Source organism: Euphorbia lathyris, chromosome 9, assembly GCF_963576675.1.
Source record: "Euphorbia lathyris chromosome 9, ddEupLath1.1, whole genome shotgun sequence".
Taxonomy (NCBI): domain Eukaryota; kingdom Viridiplantae; phylum Streptophyta; class Magnoliopsida; order Malpighiales; family Euphorbiaceae; genus Euphorbia; species Euphorbia lathyris.
The window spans coordinates 7,643,024-7,666,508 of NC_088918.1; the positions used below are offsets into that span (position 1 = coordinate 7,643,024).

At 34.5% G+C, this 23,485-nt stretch overlaps 2 protein-coding genes across 2 annotated transcripts; one reads left to right on the forward strand and one right to left on the reverse strand.

The window, feature by feature from the left end:
- The first annotated feature begins 584 nt into the window (after positions 1–584).
- LOC136205629 (leucine-rich repeat protein 1-like) lies at positions 585–7,727 on the forward strand. The gene is made up of 7 exons (XM_065996310.1): positions 585–746; positions 844–976; positions 2,379–2,450; positions 5,573–5,716; positions 6,005–6,076; positions 6,785–6,856; positions 7,460–7,727. The coding sequence occupies exons 1-7, from the start codon at positions 662–664 to the stop codon at positions 7,533–7,535; spliced, it is 654 nt and encodes a 217-aa protein (XP_065852382.1). The 5' UTR covers positions 585–661; the 3' UTR covers positions 7,536–7,727.
- A 654-nt stretch (positions 7,728–8,381) lies between these two features.
- Positions 8,382–14,609, reverse strand: LOC136205628 (uncharacterized protein At2g33490). Its single transcript, XM_065996308.1, has 11 exons — positions 14,271–14,609; positions 13,860–13,932; positions 13,221–13,295; positions 12,999–13,060; positions 12,849–12,917; positions 11,768–11,796; positions 11,442–11,649; positions 11,080–11,352; positions 10,498–10,551; positions 9,014–10,046; positions 8,382–8,662 (listed from the first exon to the last, which is right to left on the reverse strand). The coding sequence occupies exons 1-11, from the start codon at positions 14,382–14,384 to the stop codon at positions 8,652–8,654; spliced, it is 2,001 nt and encodes a 666-aa protein (XP_065852380.1). The 5' UTR covers positions 14,385–14,609; the 3' UTR covers positions 8,382–8,651.
- Positions 14,610–23,485: the final 8,876 nt, after the last annotated feature.

The following is a 23,485-nucleotide window of genomic DNA, read 5'->3' on the forward strand; positions in this document are numbered from 1 at the left end:
AGGTGCAAAAATACCTCTAACGTTTTGGCTCAGGAGCAATTTTACCCTTGACGTTGATAATTTGGGTCAATTTGAGAAATAATTCATCAAACTGTCTGTTCGGTCATGAATCTTATCATCTACACTTCATGCGTATGTCATTCTATCAGTAACAAATCACATACATATATTGGGATGTGAAAAAAAAAATACTATTTTTGTACGAATTAGACGAAAAAAAATTCAAAAAAGTTCACTGAATTTATAAATACTAATATCCAATTCTATTATTAAATTACAAAAATCATGAAATCTTTTTTTAGAACGAATCGATATGCAATTTGTGCAAAATAAAAACAAAAACGTTTGTGTTTTATAATACTGTATGAAATTGATCCAAATTATCAACGTTAGGACAAAATTGCTCTTAGCTACAAGCGTTATGAGATATTTTTACACCTTAATCCTAAAAAAAAATGAGAACTAATAATTTTTTTTTTTTGGTGCCTTTCATCTATCTATCTATCTATCTAACTAATAAAGTATAAAGAGAGAGATATGCATACAAACTCTCTCTCTATATATATATATAGAAAAGCATCACACTCCATAGTGATTATAAAACACAACTTTCTATTTCCCTTGAAAAACATAAACTAGTTCTTGAATTGAAGTTGTTTTAATGGAGACTTTCACACACTTTCACTCTCTTTCTCTTCTTCTACTTCTTCTTCTATCTCTATCTCCTGTAAAACCAAACGTAGAAGGTAAACATTCTTTCTTAATTTCTTAATTTCTTTCTTCATTCTTTGATTAATTGTTTATTTTCTTGTTAATCAAAGAAATTAAAATGATGATGAACAGGAGATGCTCTATATGCTTTGAGAAGATCAGTGAAGGATCCAGAACTTGTTCTTCAAAGTTGGGATCCGACTTTGGTTGATCCATGTACTTGGTTTCATGTTACTTGTGATTCTCTCAATCGGGTTACCCGTTTGTAAGTTTTTTTTTTCTTAATTATCTCTTTAATTTTATGATTATTATAGTAATATTAGTAATTGATTTTCTTAATAAAATTCTTGTCTTTATACTGTTTGTACTTTGGCTGTTTTGTTTTGTCTTGTCGGTTTGTTTCATTTGTTTTATTTGGAAAACTTTCATACACTATTCATCCTCTTCTTCGAGTTCGTGTTTCATTTCAAAATATTTCAATATATAAAAAAAAAAAATGAAAGACGATTTGCCATGTTTATTTTACCCGTTATTTGGTGTTGTCGTTAATTGTTTGTTGTTATTGATAGGTAGCAGATATTAGTTGATTGTTTTTGTAAAAAGCAGTTATTTTGAATTTTTACCAAACGCTATTTCTCTCGTATTTAGATTTAAAAGGCAAAAAATAATTTCGAAAATTAAAAACAAACGGACACTTGTTATTCTTATTTGGCTCAAAAGTTATCAACCACCCAATTTTTAAAAGTTTTAAATAACCTATATTCTTATTCAATTGCACTCAATAACTTTTTAATATTGTGAAATCATATTCTTTTCCAATTGCATTGAGTCACCTTTTGTTTTTGTCTAATTACATTTTATAACTCTAAAACTTCAATTGTTCCGTAGATTCTACAAAATTTCTAATTATTTGCCTTTTACTGTTTTTGACATGTAGCAAAGAGTATCTCTCATTTTCTATAACAATTCTATTGAAAAATATGAGGTTACTTAATGTAACTAGACAATAATAAATAAAAAAATATGTATTAGGCCCAAATAGGTAAAAAAATAATTGTATTTAGATTTAATGAGTATCATCTTTTTTTATTGAAAGTAATTGAATCTTATATTTAAAATTAGCTTAATCAATAAAGAAATATCAAGAACCTCAAAATGTTTTTTTATTATTATTTTCTTATACCATCTCTAACCCATTTCATTATTTTTACTACATCAATCCGTATTTTCTTTATTTTTTTTTCTCTGTTTTGTTTTGATATTACTACAGTATTTTTACTCCAATCCATTTCTTTATTTTTTCTTCAAATAAAAGATTCATTTCAAATAATAATATAATAAAATATACAATATTATAATTTATATATATATATATATATATATATATATATATAAAAAGTAAACAAAAATGTAAAAAGATATCAATAAAATATTATTTGATATTACATCAAAATTGGATGGTATTCATCAAAATGAAAATATGATTCTATTCATCAAAATGAAAATATGGTTGGAGAATCGATCATGGGTTGGATGGTGATCAATCATTGGTTGGATGGTGATGGACTTATTCATCTTATGTCTTATACATCAACATGAATTATTACAGAATCTTTTATATATTGAAATAAAAGAAACAATGAATTAGTGTGTATACAAATTGACAGGGATCTTGGAAATGCAAAGCTGTCAGGCAGTCTTGTTCCTGAATTAGGGAAACTTGAGCGACTTCAGTATCTGTAAGATCATGCTTCAAACTTCACCATTTTGGGAATTTTTGTTGCTTTCCTTTTCTTGGCTAATTAGCATTAAATATAGACAAAGAAATCACCCAGATATAGTAGCTATAAAATTATGATACCTGTGTGCATTTTGACCAACATAATCCCGAAACAAATATTATTTTTTTGGTACAATTTTTTTTTTTTTTTTTTTGGTAGAAAAGGAAAAGAAAAACGAATAACAACAAACTACCCAGGAATTAGCCTAGGGAAGCTAACCCCAATCCTATCTTCTAAGAGAAGATGAGAGATGAAACTAGGGGAAACAGGAAGGGTAGTAACGCCTAACGTCCCTTCATGGCCCGCCGCCGCCAAGCGATCAGCAACACGATTCTGCTCTCTAAAAATGTGTCTGAACTCTACGAACTCAAAGGAGGAGCAAAGCCTTATAATAGCTTTGATGAGGTTGCGACTGTTAAGACCCATAGAATGATTCTCAGAAATCATTTTGATTGCTTCCAAATTATCAGACTCCACAGAGAGCCTCTTAACACCCAGCCTTTTAGCAAGATTGATTCCAGTAAGAATAGCCCAGAGCTCCGCAGAAAAGGAAGAACCCAACCCTAAATTCTGGGAGAACCCAGAAAGCCAGACGCCCCCTACATCTCTAAGCACACCTCCAGCCGCAATCTTACCGTTACTGAGGCAGGAACCATCAGTATTCAGCTTCACAACCCCCTCTCTTGGCCTGCTCCATCCCACGAGATGGACATCACAACACTGAGAGGCTCTGGCAAGGGACTCTCCTTTGAAACTATCGATAATAGAGAAAAGTTTTTTCGAGAAGAAATCAGCTAAGTTTGTCATAAAAACAGTTTTATCTCCAAAAATCTCCTCGTTTCTCCATTTCCAAACTTGGTGACAGATAATAGCAAAGAAAATGTCACCATGCTCCATGTATGGAAGCAACTTTCCTCTAACACCATCAGAGAACCAGTCGACCTCAGAATGTGCCATGAAGGAAGAGAAAATATGGTGTGGGAGAATTTTCCTCCAAACCTCTTTACTATTAGAGCAATCTCTAAGAGCATGGCACAAAGTCTCAACATGGCCTCTGCATCTACTGCAAGCTCCAGAATCAGCCAAGTGCCTTCTGTGCCTATCCGAATTAGTAAGAAGCCTGTCCTTAACGCCCAGCCACAGGAAACTCCTAATACGGAAAGGAACTTTAAGGGTCCAAATCGACTTCCACACATCCGAGGGAGGATCAGATCTAAAGAGAGAGAAAGCTTCAAAGGCCGATTTGCAAGAATAAACTCCATTGTTAGTCAGCGCCCAACAGTGCCTATCCAAGTCCTCCTCTTGATTACTCACCTTCACTCCCCGCATTCTAAGGAGAGTCTCAAGGCTAAAGAAAGTATCAAACTTTGACCAGATCCAGTCCCCTTCCGAGTCAACCATATCGGCAATCCTCCAGTTGCGTATATCACTAGGCGGGGGGGAAGAACACACCTCAATTAACGGTTTATCCCCAATCCAGTTATCAAACCAGAAACTAATGGACTTACCATTCCCCACCTCCAGGCCAACTCCCAAGCAGAACTCATCAAACACAGCACTAAGTCCTTTCCAGAGGAAGGAACAATTAGCAACTCTCTCTTTCGGGCCCCCGAAGATTTTGTCTTTCCGATACTTACCACAAAGGAGGCGAACCCAAAGAGAGGAAGGGTTTTGCCACATACGCCAAAGGAGTTTCATTAATAAAACTTTATTATTGTCCTTTGCTTTCCTAATACCCAGACCCCCAGAATCTTTAGGCTGGCAAACCTCACTCCAAGGCACAAGATGGATCTTCCTGCCCTCCGCAGCTTCCCCCCACAGGAACCTACGGTTAATCTTGTCAAGATCATTAAGCACAGGATCCGGAAGCTTACAAGCCTGCATGATGTGATTGGGAGCAGCACAATTAACAGATTGAATTAACGTGAGGCGGCCAGCGAGAGACAGAGTCTTGGCTTTCCAAATGGCACACTTCGAATTAGCTTTATCCAAAGTCTCTTTGGTACAATTTAATATCGTAAAAATCAGTCTAAAATTACACTTATCACCACTCCAATTATGATTGAGAAGCGTAACGTAACATCTAAAACTGATTAGTCACAAAATGACAAGTTATTGAAAAATAAAAGTGTACACAAAAATATTTAGGAACAAACTAACCATGTGAGCAAGTTGAAAGACCAATTTTTAAAGGATAATTTAAACTCCTATTTGGTCACGTGTATTTAAAATTTTGTCATTTGCCCATATAATTTATTTAGTAGGTAGTATTTGCCCCTTCAAATATTCCTATAAGTAATATTTAAATGGAAAATTACACGATTTTTGACACGAGACATACACATGACAATTGTTTTAAAAAAATATGTGGATAAATGAGGAATTAATTTTTTTCCTTATTTATCCATATATTAAATCTATGTAAAAGAAATTAGAACAATTGACATGTCTACGCGTTACGTGTCAAAAATTAAACCACGTGGCAAAATTTAACAAATGGTTAGTTTTCTATCCAAAATGGGATAAATGTCACTTATGAAAATAAGTCAAGGGGTAAATATTATCTAATAATACCACAACGGGTTTTAAATACCACATGCGCCAAATAGGCCTTTATTCCTAAGATAAATTGTACATGAATATAGATCAAGAAAATACAGCTATCAATTTCTCTGACAACACGACTTACAAATATAATCTACTTTGACACAATTTATTTGATAAGATTATCATTCTTATTTTATATATATCATATATAATCATATAGAAGATAGAAATCACATCACCAAAACTCATTTAGACACCCCTAGTCTTTAAGGCCAGCAGTTGTTTACTTGTTTGAAGGAGTTATTAGCTCCTTTCTTTAAGCTTCGAATTCAAATCTTAGGTACAGGTATAAACAAATTGTGAAAACAAACTAGCAGCTTCTAAGCATAGATCATTTAAGCTTATAGAATCAGAACAAATATCCAAATATAAATAAAAAGATTTAGAATTGAATTAAACAGTTTATTTTTTCTGTATTAAAAAATTGCAAAAATGTAATGTGGTTATATATGTTTTGTCTTGCTGTTATAAAGGGAACTATACATGAATGAGCTTGTGGGAACTATACCAAAGGAGCTTGGAAACCTGAAAAGCCTTATCAGCTTGGACCTATACCACAACAATCTTACTGGCTCCGTTCCTGCTTCTCTTTCCAAGCTCTCCAATCTCAAATTCTTGTAAGATTTTTTCTGGGATAAACCACATTCATCCCTGAACTATAGCTTTATTAACAATATGACTCGGCTTCATTTACATTCCGTTAAATTTTTAACGGTTTTTTTTTACTTGAACTTTAATGTTATAATAATGCAAAATTCAGATATTTTTATATGAAGAAATAAAGTTGAGGAGCTCCGCTATTAGTAGTGCTATAGTTCAGGAGCTATGAATGTAATTTACCTCTTATTTTCTTAATTTTTCCAATATTAAATTTCTATAACTATGTGGGTCTGGTTTGGTTGCAGAAGACTCAATGGTAATCGTTTGACTGGAAGAATACCAAGGGAACTTACCAAACTGGGAAACCTCAAGATCCTGTAATTACTCTTATGTCTAATTATCTCCAAGATTACACTTCTTATTCTACTTGCATCTACACAAGATTATATCCCAACATTTTCACATTTTCTCACTTAACCTGATAAATCATAATTGAGAGCTGATATCCTTTTATTAAAGGATAAAAGATCAATTCAATCCTTCAACTTAGCAAACACAATCAAACAAGTTCAAAAATGAATAAATTAAGGATCCATTTGGTTCCTAAAGTTGGATAGTAGGATCAATTTAGTCTAATTTAGTCTAAAATCAAGTTTGGGATTTGACTCTTTAACTTGATATTTGGAATCAAATTGATCCAAAATGACACATGTAAGCATGCGAAAGTCATACGTGTCAAAAAAAAACTACCAACCATATATTGGTATGTGTTATTTTGGACTAATTTGATTCTAAATGCCAAGTTGAATGACCAAATTGATACCTAAACTTTATGTTGGACTAAATTTGATTTTAGTAGCCAGCTTCAAGACTAAATTGTCCTTTATCTAAATATGAATTGGGTGTAATTTGGTCCACAACTAATAACTTTGTCAAATTAATAAAAAAATAATACATGTCTCAATCATAACTTGATGTGGAAATAGAAATAACAAATAACATTATGAAGAGCCAATATAAAGTAATAAAAAAATCAGAATGTATAGCATTACTCTACTCTTACTTTGATAAATCTGTTTTTGCAGTGATGTGTCAAAGAATGATTTGTGTGGCACAATTCCTACTTCGGGTTCATTTTCCAAATTTTCAGAAGAAAGGTGAGACTTAACTAACCTATATGTTCACCATTATCAAATGGGGAAAATACACTCATAGTCATTAAAGTTTGGGGTATATTTCACAAAGTCAGCGAACTTCATTTATCGAAATGATAAAATCACTAATTTTCATATTTGATTTCAATAAAATCGGTCCAGCCAATTCGAGTACAATCTTTACATTGCACAGAATACAGTTGAATATATGCCAACTAAACGATGCTATACAGGATATGTCTAACTTGTATGGTTGATGTGGCAAAAACATGACAGGTTATGTGCCAAGTGGTACATCCTCAGCCACAAAGGCTTTTCTTTAAAACCACACCTTTGTCCAATGTGACACTTAGTTAGCATAGTGAACAATGCAGTCTTATGTGCCACATCAACATCCTAGCAATTTTGTGTACATAAATTACCTGCAATTAACTTTATTGAAATCAAATGTGAAGTTCAACAATTTTATTGAAAGAAAATGAAATTCAGTGACTTTTGTGAAACAGACCCAAAATTTTAGCTTACACGTCCCCGTCAGTGCAGTTTACCCATGTTATCAAATAGCTTTTTTTCTGGTTTTTTAATTGCTTAATTGTTTGGATGCAGTTTCAAGAATAACCCTAGACTGGAAGGACCTGAACTGATGGGATTTGTAAGATACGATGCAGGAGGAAACTGTTGAGGATGAATGATGCATGAAGAACAAGACACAACAATCCTGTCTCTACTTTTTGGTTACTTTATCCATATATTAACTCATTATATGGAAAAGTTGTAATCTATTGTCAATTAAAATTTAAACTAAGAAATCATAACTTGCCTGTCATGCGTGCAATATCTAAATGGAAATTAAGAGTACAAAGTATAATGCTTCCACTGATTAGAGTAAACTTGCCCTTATCTAATTTAATCAATAATCTCTATTAAAAATTAAAACCAATGATCTTGTAAAAAAGTAAAGCACCTTTCTATACCATATTACTAATAACTATATTATCTAATTGAATCAATGGTCTCTATTGGAATTAATGATATTGTCAAATAAGTAAAAGTACCTGTCCGTTACGAATACATTGATGGAGTTGTTAGTAGCTCCTCTTTAATGAAGTCTTTATGTTCGATTTTTGGCATAAAGTCGCCCTCTTGAGGATATACTTTCACGGCCTCAAATCCAAATTCAACTGAAAGCACCTGTTTTATACTTAAAAAATAACACAATTTTGAGCAAAGCAAAATGCAGATTCATAATCAACACATTCCAAGTAATAATAACCAATTCAAAAGTGGTAGTTTCTCAAGGATGAAAAACTCTGGATATCGAACAACTCAGTTTCCGTGGGAATCAAATACTTTACTTGATGGTTTGTAATAGAATGGGAAAAGAGCAATAATAAACTTGTTCTTCTTTTCCCTTTTCCATGAGAATCAAAAGATTAGAGAATGGTGTTTATCAATCCACTGGCAGAATATCAGTTTCAAAGCAACACAGATCTAAGAGAAACACATGAAGAAGAAGAGGATAGCAAGAGGTCAGAAGGAATATATCTATTATTTCTTGCAGAAAATACAAAATTTCGTCATTGATGAAACATCCAGGCAATTATTCAGTCAATTCATGCCAAGTGCACATCACATGAATTAAGAAATGATTGTTTCAGACAAAATTGATACAAGAAATAGTTAGATTATATTTATTTACAGATCCGCAGCTGTACCGAATAACGAGAGAACTTGTATGCTCACTTCTCGTTGCCAAACTAGAAACAAAATCATGGCCACCTGGCACCAACGAACAAAATCAATGTGCCCCTGCATCAAACACATTATTCAGAAACAGAAAAATGCCACACAATTTGAGTTCTATCAGAGGCCATCAAGGCATGCAGACTGATTATAGACTTCACAAAATACACCAACTTTTGACATGCATTCACATATTGGTTTCATTTTCTTAATAAAATTCTGTTGCCATTTCAAATACTAAATAGCACAAGGGTGTTTACAAATTTGATATAAAGAAAACTTATGGTCGATTTGAGTGTCAAACCACAACAAAAATGAGCCCTCAAATGATACCATACCTAAAACATGCATTCTCAAGCTTTGGGGCATGTTAGCCCCCTTCTAATACCAAAACAAAAGCATCAGACTATAGATTACCTCTGATTTGAATAGTCTGATTCGTATTTTCGGAACCAGTTAATGGTGAGCCGAGGTTGGATAATGATATTGGTGTCAAAGGAGGAGATATCATGTCTTCAAACACCTCTGCGTTCTGAGTAGCTTCATGTGGCTTAGTGATGCTCATTGCCATTGATTTAAAACTGCTGGATGGTATGGAGAAACTGCGAGAGACGGCCTGAGGTGTAGGCAGCGGAGATGGTTTGTTCAACGCCAATGATTTACGTGTAGGAGGGGTATTGTCACTGCGTGCTAAAGGAGCCGAATGACCTACCAAACTTAGAGGCCTTGGGGACTTTGAGGTTATAATAGCTGGGGGCCTTGGAAGCTCATGAAGCTCACTTATTTTGGGTGAGGACAGGAAAGTAGGGGAAGTTGTCGGAGATACCTTAGGAGATACTTTTGGAGATAACTTAGGAGAGGATGACAGTAACTGTGCTGTTGGATTCTGCAAAATCGGTCCAGAGTACAATCCAGCATGTTCCACTGAAGCTGGTTTCGTAAGCCATGCCCGACTTGTAAAGGGGCCTGAAAAGGATTGGCGTCTGACTTTCCTAGAATCAGAGGTAACCCGTGGGTCATGCTGTGAAGGAAAAGACCCATCCAACTGAGGAGGTAACCGTGACCTAGCAGTATCTTTGTTGCTCTCCCTGAGAACTGACTCTGCATTCCTAAGCTTGGACCCTGGATGTTTTCCATCTCCTAATAGTTTCTCATAATTTCTAGGTTCTAGAGGGGAAGAATGCCATAAATTATGTTCCCCTCCATTCAAACTTGACTTTAATGTTTGAGGAAGTACAACTGATCCTCCAGAATTTGAACTTTTTGTATCAGCTGGGTTAGGCAAAGGCAATGCATATGTGTTGAACTTTTTTGTATATGCTGGCCACGTCTGTTTGATACTCTCAACTGAATCACGTTTATTTTCAGCAAAAAGTGGAGCTGATTGGCTGACTTTTCTATTTTCTCCCTTAAAAGAAAAGGAATTCCTATAAATTGTGTCTCGATTTTCCTGTAAACATGCCAAAATAAGCATAAACTTCACCACTTCTAAGCTAAAAAAAGTTCTGAATGCAAAATATCAGGTGTTCAAAGAGAAGCTACAAATGTGCAAATAAATGAATAAACCATCCAAAAACTCAAATTATGCATATCCGAATTCATATGCTTGTTAATATCTGAATACTGAAAAGAACACATCCAAACTACCTGATAAGTATAACAGAGAGAACTGAGGGCAAACCTATAAGAATTTATATGCATAGCACTTATTTAGATTGTAACCATCAGATTAATCTGTAATTAGACTTTCAAAGCTAATCGCTTTTTTTATCAGATCAGGCAGAAAGGATGATAACTTGGAAAAACAAACTATGTAAGCAATGGCATTGACAGGCTCACATTATGCAGACTGCAAGCACATTACATTTGGAACACATAAACTAATAGAGAAGTATTTTCACCTTTGTGGATTCTAATGTTGCAACTTCAGGAAATGTATTGTCCACGATGTCCAACTGCACAAATTGTTAGAGGGTAAGATGAAGTTCTGATGCTGAAATGAGTTTACAAAGAAGTTATGTCTCCAGATAGTATAAAGAAAAACATGATAACAGCAAAGTATATTGCGTCAAAGGAATGAAATTGACTTTTGTAAGTTATGTAGACTACCAACAGCAAAAGTTAATTTTTCACATGCTCTAATTACACGGAATTTGATACAGGACTCGGGAAAAAAAAGATACAGTATATGAATGTCTCTGGTATCATACATGTGATTCTAGAAAAAGTTTACTGAACCACTGGAATCACAATTTTAACAGATTACACAAAGAGGCAGAATCCAGGATTATAAATTTGTATGTAGTATATACCAATAAATTCCCGACTTCAACTCATCGAAGGGGAACACAGAAGTTACATATCAACTTAACAAATTTCCTTCTAATGCCATCCAAGAAATCACAAACCTCAAAACACATAACATACTAGCATTTGGAAGGAATCAATTAGTTGACCAAGAAGAAACACCCTGAAAATTTTACCTCCATTGAGTTTCTTGATGTAGCAACATCTTGGTCCCGGTCATTTTGTTTATAGTCAAAACTTAATTCCCCATCATCAAGTGCATCACTAAAATCCTCGTCGTCGTCGTCGTCGTCATCATCATCATCTTCTTCTTCTTCGTCATCACTATAATCCCCATCACCATATTCAAGTTCACTAAAGTGATAATCGATATGTTGTTGTTCAGTGACCAATTTCACATGTGGCTCAATATCTTCAAGAGACTTGAGAGCCTTCTTGAAGAAGCACAACTGTGTTCAAGCAGGAAGAAGTGCAGTATATGAGCAAACATTCTACAGAATGAAAAGATAAGAAATTTTGAGGCAAAAGAAGAAAATACCTGAGCAGCATGATGCCTTGCTGCCTGTGTAAGAAGACTTCGAGATTGTCCTTGTTTTAGGGATTTCAGACGAAAAACAAACAAGGTTGCCTCTTCATCGTACTCCTCATGGGCCGTTTGTAATTGTTGCTTTGAAAAACTCTCCCCCTTCCCACTTTTTCCTCGTCCACTTTCTCTTTGTCTCATTGTCATGTAATCATAAACATTTCTGCCGATCAAACAATAGAATGATAACATATTTGCATTATATATACAAGTGAATATTAGGAGGAATTGAATGGCCATGGGGATCAGCCTTAATAGGTGTTACAAAAATTAGTTCAAACCTTTTCTCATCACATTGTCGCTTCATCTCCTGCATGAGCATAATATAACTAAATAAGCTATAGACACTTCAGTAAAATGCTTGAATACACAAGAAAAGGTAAATTTTCAATCAGGAATTAGAGAGGATGTATCAAGAACACAATTCTAAGTTTCTCATAGAGACACTAACACTTAGACAAAGAAATAAAATATCAAACTTTGGTGCTCCCTGACAATTTTAAATAAAGAGAGACATACTCCAGATGTTCAAACAAGTTTCTGCAGTATGCCATACTGATATCAGAATCACCTGCATTTCCAAATAGTTTTGATGAGAGGTTCTAAGAATTCTTTGAACACCACCCCAAGAGTCAAATTTGTTATAACTTATCTTTGGCCACAAAGTAAATACTACTTTTGGAATTTTCCATAACCCATGACCAAAGAAATAGATTATACAAACTTTTACCTACTGTGTCAAATCTCTTCTCTACAAAATCAAGTGAAGTTGATTCACTGGTTGGCATGCTAAGAACCAATGCTCAGTGACCTTCCTTGAACCAAACCAAACAAGTCACCAGAGTTTTTGAGCTCATACCAGTCATGTCTACCCTCAAAGAAAAGATAAGTTTCTTACTAGCTTGTGATTTCTAATGTTAAAGAATCTTTGAAAAACTTTCATTGAATTGCCACTGCCACAGCAGATTATATGGACTTTTTTTATAATTTTCATCTTGAACTTTCTGAGTTATCCTACAGTTGATTTGAAATTTTAACGTCGAATCAGCTTTTCAAATATCTGTGAGATTAAAAAATTAGTGATAAGTTCACTGATTTATCACTGATAACTTGAAATCCTAAGTAAATTGAGGTCAAAAAATCAGTGATAAGTTCACTGGAAAGAATCATTGCAGTAAAGTACATTAAGGTAAGATGAACAAATAAATAGCAAGGAGAAGAAGAAAACCAAAGAAACAGAAAACATATATGTTAGGGTGATTTATATAATATCTACTGCGCGAAATGTTATGCAAGAGAAAAACACTATTTTAACTAGCCATACACTGAATGGAAGAAATAACAAAGAATCTTGGAACAAACCTCTACATTCCGAAGCTCATTGAGAAGGGACTCTGATGGGATTGTAATTGTCTGGAATATGTGGGAGCGCTGAAATATATAACCAAAACTTCAATCAAAAGCCGACCAATTAATGCTACTAATCATACCATAGTCATAACAAGGACTCACATAGCTATCAACAAGTTTCTGGAGTTCGTACTGCACTTTTCCCAACATCAGTAATACTTTTCCTGCACAAGGACATAAGAGGAGAGTTTAGCTTATTTATTTCTCCTGCACAATGATTTCAAAATGCTATAACCTTCTGTCATAGATACACATGGCTGGGTGTAGATATCGAACTACATTGAAGAGAAATAGAGAAGCATGACGACTAAAGATTCAACCTACCACTTTCTTCATCATCATTTAATGCAGTTTTTTCGAGAAGACAAGCGCCCATTTCACGCAATGATTCAGAGAATTCTGAAATAAATGAAATTAAATATTAACATTATAGAGTGGCTAGACTGATAATATAATAAAACTGAAAAGTTGCTATATAGATCATAAAGGAAAACCTCCAATCCATATTAAAATACTATAATCCAACACTGTTTGCAGTAATTACAAATACTGTAAAAGAAAAATGCACGAAGTAGAGATTGAGAAATGTTGTGAATGAAGAAATAGGGCTTTGTCATAACTCAACCGAAAAAATGGTCTTATACACCTTCCAATTGATATAAGTTAATGCATATAAAGACGAAGCTTCCACAATCAATTCAAACGCAAGAATATCATTATATCATAAAATATAGAGATGCCAGGACATTAGGACTAGGACATCGTCAGTACTTGGTGAAATCTTAAGGCAAGATGATAGAGAAAGAAAAGATAACAACAAAAAAATGAGTATCTAAATGACAAACCCAGGAATAGAACTAGTAATAGCTCATTCTCATCTACCATTTTTTATTAATGATTTGCAATGAAATGAGGCAAACAAGAAAAAATAATAAAAGGAAAACAGCTTGTATAAAAGAGTACCGAAGGCGCTATTAGCAGTTGCTGCAGCAGCTGAAAGTAAACTATCATAGCAATCTCTCATATCCTCCATATCCTGTGGAAAGAGAAAACATAGTTAAGCTAAACTACCATACCAACACTATTTTCTGATAGCCAATGAAATTAAACACAAGAAATCACAGAGAATCCAGTAAGACTATGACAAAAAGAACTGAAGAAATCAATCATTTCAATCTCTTTCTATGTCATATCACTACTTCTCACGTCAATATAAATCAGATTCCGCCATTTTGCACGTCCCTTTCTTCGTTTTCACAGAGAGTGACACCAAAAAGACAAGCTAAAATTGCTAACAAATCGCTCAAAAAAATCAAAATAAAAAACTACAGCTCTGTTTTGGCTGGATTTCTCAGCAACCAAACAACGATTTACCTTAGCCGCATGATCAAGCTCGTCACAAGGTGCGAAATGACGAAGATCTCTTCTATCCTTATGATGACCATGTCGAAATGCCAAACCTCGCAATTTCCTAAACGAGGTCTTCATTTCCCTCCCTTCCCCACGCAAAAAACAAACCGATACGAAGATGCGAAGATTCAAAGAAGCGGAAATTGAGAGCAATTACTGAAGAAGAATCAACGAATCAATTGAAATTCCAAAATCTCTCGCTCGAAGCAACAGACGTTCATTCTTCTTTCGTCTTCCAGCTCGCTACGTCATGAAGGAAAACAATATAAAGGAAGAAGGAAAGACTGGACATAGTAAATAAATCTCACCATTTTCTCTTTCTGTCTTGTTTCTATATTTTTTTATTTTATTTTATTTTTTATTATAAAAAATTATGGAAAAGGTTTTAGGGCGTGTTTGGCTAAGTGGTCAACTTGTCTACACTTTTCCTTCCCGCATTTTTCGTGAATTTTTTTGGTCTACGGTCAAATTAGAAATTTACCCATTATTACCATGTTACTCATTATATTTTTCTAGCTTAAATAGTTTGACATATAGAATCAAGTTTATTTGATGTTGAATTATTGGAATACTTCTTTCTGAGTTTATTAACCCGGGAAAATGGGCTCAAAAGGACATTTCCGACTTATCGAAGGATGTGGGAGTGATTAGAGTGTAATGAGAAGACATCGAGAATATGAGAACACGCCAAGAACATTAAATGAAGGCACCACTTGTTTAGGCAGGAGTCTGGATGTACAATTATTCCCACCGAAATATCCACAATCTGGCGCCAAGTTATATAATGGTATTTTAGAAAGATCAATTTTGTTCCGTCAAATTGTTTAACAAAACATTGCGTCAAACATCATAAATGTTTTAGAATTTGGCACATAAGTATCAATGTTAATATGTCAACACATAAAAAAAAAATGTAAAAAATCCAAGTTTTTATTCAAGTAGGCTTCATCTTCTTTCCACGTCTTAAAATCCAAAAATTTTGGTTCTAGGATTTTCATATCCCTTTCATTTTCTTTAAAATTAACCATCAATTCTTATCTTACAATTCACGCTCTTCATTAAATATGAACAACTTAACGTAAATCTATTTAAAATTGATACGCAATTTTACTTTGGGCTTTTTTAAAGGCAACTCCAAAAGAGTTGGAAAGTTGTCGGTTATGTATCCAATTGTTTGGGGAAATTCAAGAGAATGTGAAGGTCTTTAATAAGAAATGAAGGAGAGTAGTTGGATTCCACAACAACAGAAAATATTTGATTCCATCTCTCTTTAAAACGCTTTTATATTTCGGAAGATATATTTTGAAGCCAATATCATTTCAAAAGGTGAAAGATCTATGTCTGCACCATGACAGATGGAAGTTTGAACAAGTTGATGTCTGCATCATTGAATTTTATTGTGACTATGCAGAATATTTCTGGACAACAAGCAACAATTCATAACCTCAAATCCAATTTAATGCAGTTAATGCAACTAATATTTCCTTTATTGGTCTTTTAAGTAATAACAAAGTCGTAGGGTGGATAGTTGATTTTGGTACACATCATGTAGTAAACACAATAGAATTTTATTCCATTATAGAACATATCCGTGATAAGTTGGGTCATTTGCAAATAATTCAACTATAGTAGTAAATAGGAAAGAGATTATTAACTTAACTGATAAGATTGTTTTGCAGGATGTTCTTTATAGTCCTAATTTTATTTTAAACTTAATTTTTGTAAGTTGTTAAAAGATAATGATTGTCTTGTTTATATGGATATGAATCATTGTGTTTTCAGGATACCAACACCAAAAGGATAATCGATTAAACTAGTTTCCAGAATGGACTCTATTTCTTTACTACACAATAATCTTCAAAGATGCATTCTGTTATGAACTTGGAAGTTTTATACATGTTTTTCAGAATAATTATATGTCACTGTGGCATTATAGATTGCATCACTTATCAACAAATAGGTTGAATATATTGTGTTTTGTATGCCTTATTTGTCCTTTTGCTAAGCAGAAAAGATTACATTTTCCTGTTAGGATTTCTTGCACTTCTCAATGTTTTGACATGTTGCATTTAGATATTTGGGGTCCAATGACAGTTTCTGCAATATTAGGATATAAGCATTTTCTCACTATAATAGATTATCATATAAGGTACACATAAGTTTGTTTTCTACAAAATAAATCACAAGCATCTAAGGCTATTCAAAAAATTCTATAACTATGTATTCATACAGTTAAAAAATATATTAAAGTCATTCGGTCATACAATGCACATGAGTTACACTTAGATGACTTTTATGCTTCAAAAGGAATTGTACATCAAACTATTTGGCCATACACACCTCATCATAATAGTGTAGTTGAACGAAAACACCAACATTTGTTGATTGTGGTAAGGGGCATTGAAATTTCAATCAGGTTTGTCCTTATCCTTTTGGTCTCGTTGTATTCTGCATATTGGTGCATCTTATTAAACTAATACATACTCCTATTATTGAAGATCAACCTCTTTTAGTTTCTCAACGTAAAAAGTTCACAAGAAATAGATCTGCAACCCACAATTTGAAATATTTTCCTGTGTAATTATTTATGTTCCACCATTGATCCCATTGTAAGCTTTTCGCAATATTCATTGTTAAAGAGTTTTGATAAATTTTCAAATGGAGAAAAGACATATACTTTATCTTTAACTATACAAGAGGAACCTATGTCTTATAATCATGTTGTTAAGCATGAATATTGGAGAAACGCTATGGAACAAGAAATACAAGCCTTAGAACTTAACAATACTTGGGAGTTGATCGATTTGCCACCAGAAAAGTACCTATTAAGTGTAGATGGATATTCAAGGTTAAACTTAGGGTAGATTATTCTTTGGAAAGATAACAAGACTACCTGGACACTTTCTTTCTACTAGTAAAGATGTCAATAATAAGGATCTTTTTAGCAGTTGCAGCAGCACAAAATTGGAGAGTTTTCTAGCTAAATGTCACCAATGCCTTCCTCCATGGCAATTTGAATGAAGAAATATACATGGTCCTGCCTCAAGGATTTCAAATTCAAGAAAACCCAAAGTTTGTTGTTTGGTCAAGTCCTTCTATGATCTACAACAAGCTAGTCGCTAATGAAATGCGAAGCTTATAAAGTCTCTAGTTGCCTTTGGGCATGAGCTATCACAATTTGACTATTCATTGTTTATCAAACAAAACTCAGAATAGATAACATGTCTACTTGTTTATACACATGAAGTTATTCTGACTAGGAATAGTGCAAGAGAAATACAAGTTGTCAAACAATACTTAGATAGTCTTTTTAAGATTAAAGACTGAGGAGATCTCAAGTTCTTCCTAAGGATAGAGGTTTCGAGAACCAATAAATGGATTTTCTTAAATCAGAGAAAGTATGCATTTGAACTACTTTCTGATGCAAGATTACTTGCTGGAAAACCTTATTCTACACATATGGATATCAATACAATGTTGTCTAAAATGTAAGGAACACCTTTAGAAGACAAGACAACTTATAAGAGACTAGTTGGGGGGTTAATGTATTAAACGACTACACAGACTGACATTACTTTTGTTATTCATCAATTAAATCAGTTTTTGGGAAAACTAATTAATGTCCATCTCAAGCAGCTTTAAAGTTCTCATATATATATGATAACATTGAGATATTATCCGAGGGATCAAAGGAGATATTTACCCAAACGACCGCGTATTGAACCAGACAAATAAGTCCATGGCGTATCAAGCAACGACATCCGATGGGCGGATCACCGAAGCTCCGCCACACGAGATCCGTAGTCACACCTATGTTAGATTCGCCATCACCCTTCGATTCGCCAGCTGAGCAGCTGAGCCGATTCCTCAAATAAAGGCAATTAATGAGCTATTAATGAGCTAACGGACATACTTAAAGGAAACCAGTAACCGCCATTAATGGAGCATTAATGGAGACTTTCTAGTTACTAAAGGTTACAATTTCATGACTATATATAGCTTGCATCTCAAGCTATCAAGGTACACGTTCTCACAATCCTAGCAACCCTACTTTGTCAATTCAGTTTATTCCTCCTTACTTTATACTGACTTTGGCATCGGAGCTTCCCCCCGTCGAACCCAACGACGCCCCCACAGGGACGGAAGCTAATCGGAAATTCCCCACTAGTCATCAATTGGTGCGGTGAAGGTGGAACCCTAACCAAATAAGGGTTCCATTCACATTATAAGACATGACGAGTGGAGGGTCTGATCCCTCCTCAGGGATTGAAACGCCCATGGTAACCCCATCATCCAATCCTGTTACAAACGCTGGTCGCGTTGATCCCTCCTCAGGGATTGAAGCTCCTATGGTACATGGTGAGGGAAGTATGTCACCTGACACATTTCTTGAAATATGTGCGGGATCCATAGGAAAAGAGCTTGGCCCTGAGATGGAAAACTGCTTAAGGTCGTACATGTTAATTCCCCCGCTTCGACGTACGGCACCAACTCCTACGGCATCCCAATGGCAAAATATCACCATAGGACCAAACGCTCGTGATTCCTCGTTTTTTTCACTCTCAACCTGCGGATTCCACGATGATTACTTCTGTGGCAGCTGGTGGCCCGCCGTTAAATCGGCGACTGTTTTCTGACGGAGCGGAAGGGAGTTGGAGAAATGATCAAGCTTTTCCTGAGGGACCTGCAAACCCAAGGCTTAACATTGGCGGGTCTCGAGCTCTCAATAGTGCTAGGACTAATCCCCCAGAGGGTGGACCGGAGGGTCGAAAGCACAAAAAGCGTAGGAAGACGACCGGAAGAGGACGATCTAAATCTCCATCTCGCCCAAAGCATGGATCCTCCCGGAGAGGTAGATCTCCTCCACCCCTAGAACGCATAAGGTCTTCTCCACCCCCAAAGCGCAGAAGGAGTAAGCGACCAATTGAGGAACCTCGTCAAGATAGACAGCATCTGCCTCCTAATCCAGGAGCTAATGGACAAGTTCCGCCAGGAGGACGAGGAGGAAGTGGTCCGCCAGGAGGGCGAGGAGGAAGTGGTCCGCCAGGAGGGCGAGGAGGAAGTGGTTCGCCATCGGATCCTTCATCTAATTCCAGTTCATCATCATCTCCGAGTAGATCCCCACGTAGAGGACGTTCCAGGGAGAATCACAGGAATATTGAGGATCTAATCCGAGATGAGGTGCGCCGCCAAAATGAAGAGAATGTGAGACATAACCCATTCGCCAATCAGGATTCGCCCTTTACAGCGTGGATCGAAGCTGAAGAAACGGATAGGCACTTTAAAATTCCTAATATCCCAGTCTACACGGGCGTGGACAACCCTGAGGCCCATGCCAGGAAGTACCGCATGTTGCTCAGCCTTAACCGGGCCAGTGAAGCAGTGTTGTGTCGGATGTTTATCACCACGCTTGGTGGTCCCGCCTATGATTGGTTCCAGTCTTTACCTCCAGGATCAATGTTAAGCCCAAAATATACCTAAAATATCATATATAAATACGTTAAATTTACATTGAAATCGTGCTAATTATATTCATTTGGAATACTTTTACGTCTTTATTTACTTCTTTGATGCAAGGTACTTAAATATTTGGTAAAATCCAAATAGGAGCGAAAACGGAGCTAAAACGGAGCTAGAATGGAGGAAAACCCTTAAAAACGTACCGAGAATGCATATCAGTCAGAAGAACGCTCGAGGAGGACGAAAAGCAGTCGAAGAGATAGGGAAACATCTCTTTGTCGCGACTGAGATTTTGAGAATCTCAGTCGCGACTTGCGGAGGCCGGCTCGGGGGAAAAACAAAGTTTCAAGCTTGCCCCTATACCCCCTGTCGCGACTGAGATTTTCAGAATCTCAGTCGCGACAGCGAACCTCCCTGCACATTAAACACATGTTTAAAACGGAAAAACGCGTCTGTTCGTTCGGATAAAAGCGACCCTTCACCAGCAGACACGACCCGTCATTTACAACCCTTCAACAACTATAAATAAGTGATCCATTTCAGAAATCAAGGTTGGTTAGGTTGGAAAAGTTAGAGAAATTAGAGAAGAAAGTTGTTATGTTGAGTTTCTGATTCAGAAAAGAATCAGAAAGTTTAGATTTCATTTCTGTAAACAATCGTGTTGTACACGAATTGTATTTAGATTAGTTATAAACACAGTATTAGTTTAGTTTTCATTCTGATAGTGGACGAGACCAGTCTCTATTCCGAAGATCCAGCGAGAAGAATTGACGGCTGAAGCGCATGAGGTTTGACGAACCTACGGAGTTTGAGAGAAAGATTGACGACCCGGATCTCAAAGTTTTCGTTGCAATGCTATCCAAGTTTCTACTTCTCTGTTAACTTGTGAAAATTCACATTTCATTAATGATATACTTATTTATTCAATACATTCTTACTGTTGTTATTTTGATATTGTTCTGACAAAATGATTTTCAAAATGATAAATTGGTGTTTTTATTAAAACGTTCTATTCCATCTTATTCATATAAGAACTTTGTTGAACACTTAACAAATTTAGTTTTTATGGATGACATGATCGCTGATCGCGGCTTATCAGAAATAAAATACTAGTTTGATTAAGGTAGGAATCACCTCAACATCAGGGGGATTTCTACGGTTCAAAGCCATTTAATTGAATAAATCGCTATATTGTTACATGTCCACAATCTTTACAAAGTTAAAGTTGCTTTCTTTGCTTTATGAAAATAAGTTTTATACCTTCTATTTATTCCAATTACGGAAGTATCTGTCTTGTAATCAAAACCTCAAGACAGAACTGATCTCTAAGCTCGATATAATCCTTCTATCTAATCCTAATTTACCAAAACCAATACAATCAATTAAACGTATTTCTTTTATTAAACCTAAACACGTGATTAAAACCGAATTAAATAAAGTTTTAGTTAAAAAGCGTTCCCTATGGGTTTGATATCTTTTATTACTACAAGCGTATACCGTGCACTTGCGGAAATCGCTCAACAAGTTTTTGGCACCGTTGCCGGGGAACGCCAAATTTTTAACAAAAATTTATATTTTTCGTGTTTTATTTCGAACCTTGGTTAACAATGTATTTATTTATTTTATAGTTTTTTATTTATTGAGGATGGTCACTAGGACTAAATCCTCATTGTTATTTAACGTTTGCAATTAGATGTTTGCAGATAAAAAAAAATTCAAGTTTTTTTCAAAGATAGACTGGAGATTTGATCATCAATATAAATTCCCAGAAGGAGTCTACAGAAAAGAAATCCAGTACAGATACATCAGAAGGAAAAGAAAATTTTATGAAACAGGATGTCAGACGTGACAGATGATTCTTTCAGAAAATTTACCTCTTCCCAAACATATTTACCTCTTTTCTATACACTAACCCTTCACCAAAACATCATTTCTCTTTGTACCAAAATTATTCAATTCCTACATTACACCCACATAATTTCTTCTTTTATCATATCATTTCCTTAAACACCTACATTTATCTCTCCAAGAAATAGCCGATCAACTTTTCTTAGACAAATATATTAGGAAGTAGGAATGGGGAATACAGTCCTTGAAATTATCTTATCCCCCAGGAAGGAATTGTTGATTTTTACCATAGTTTCAACAGTTTCAGTTAATGTGCGTAGTTTTTGTTCGAGGCCAGAACCAGAAGTTCGGACATTCAACCGAAATCATTAGATCCTTAAATTGAGAAAACGCTAAAAAAGAAAGCGCTTAAAAAAAAGAGAAAAAATATATATAATAATAATTTCAAGTTGGGGGTACATTTCTACTTTCTTTTATTCCCACTTGAAATTATTCCCAGGTAAGTAAACAGAACCATTATTTAGAACCGGTCTAGATAATTGACTCTGTCCATAATTCTGATTCTCCTTGAGAATTCTTAAGGATTATCTCATTTTTAGTTTTTAATATTTCATATTCTAATTTTTACATTTTATTTTAGTTTAATTTTTATATTCATCTTTAGTTTAACAATAATGTTTAGATTAGAAATTAAAATTTTTTGTGATCATTGAAAGATATTGAAAATATGCTATGTATCTTAAATATTTGTACTTAAGGAGGAAAATGTCTTTAGATTTAAAGAAATCTCAATTGAATTAAAATCACATGTAATTTAAGTTTCTGATTGTATAAAGATTTTTAAACAAATCTCTATAGTGATTTTTATTTATTTGACGTTTTATAAATTTCTAAACTTACTGATAATTTTTAATTCCCAACTAAGATTTTACAATTCTCTATAGAACTAGGGAGGACCAGTGCAAAGCATTCCTTGCCAACGGGCAAGATGTGTCGCGATCGATATTCCAATTTCTCGACCATGACACGCATAATTTTCAATAAGATATATTTTGTTCTATGAACATTAATTTATTTTGTTTTCATATTTTTAATTTTTAGTTTTTCTTATCTTTCGTTCATAATTTTTATTTTTATTTTTAGTTTAATTTATTTTTATTTTTATTTTTCATTTTTGAATTTTTATTTCTGGTTTTTGTGTACAAATAAGTTTTGTAAAATAAAAATCAAATTTAGTCATGTTTTGAAATCTATTTTCATAAAGTGTTAAGTGTTTTTGAGAAAAATATATATCTAGAAATCTCAGTTGAGATTCTCCATGTTTCAGGATTTGGGAATTCTCAGTTGAGATTCCGAAAATCTCAGTTGAGATTTTCTGTCTTTTTCAATTTGAAATAACTGTAAGGGATTACAGACATCTGATTTCAAAAATTCTGTCAGTTAAATCATAGAGGTATCATTTTGACATCTTTTATTTTTAACAGACACAACCTTTCACTTATGTATCTTTTATATTCCTGTAGGTTCAGAATTCTTTCATTTCATTTCATCTCTTTCAGATTTCTGAATTTCTTTCTTCAATTTTAAAATCCTACAGACACAATCTTATTTCACAAACATGACCAAATCTTTAAAAAATGCTAGGAAGAACACTTTTGCTCATAGCAAGAGAGTTGATATCTCTTCACGCTATGGAGCATGGTTTCCAATCTACAATCATGATGAGGGGAAACATTATTTAAGGTTTAGATATGCACAATTTTGTGGCATGATGTATCTGGATGAGTTCCTGAACGAAGAACTCGGGATAAGCAATGACATGAATCGCTATCTGACAAATTTGGGATGGACCAAGTTTGCATCAGTAAAGT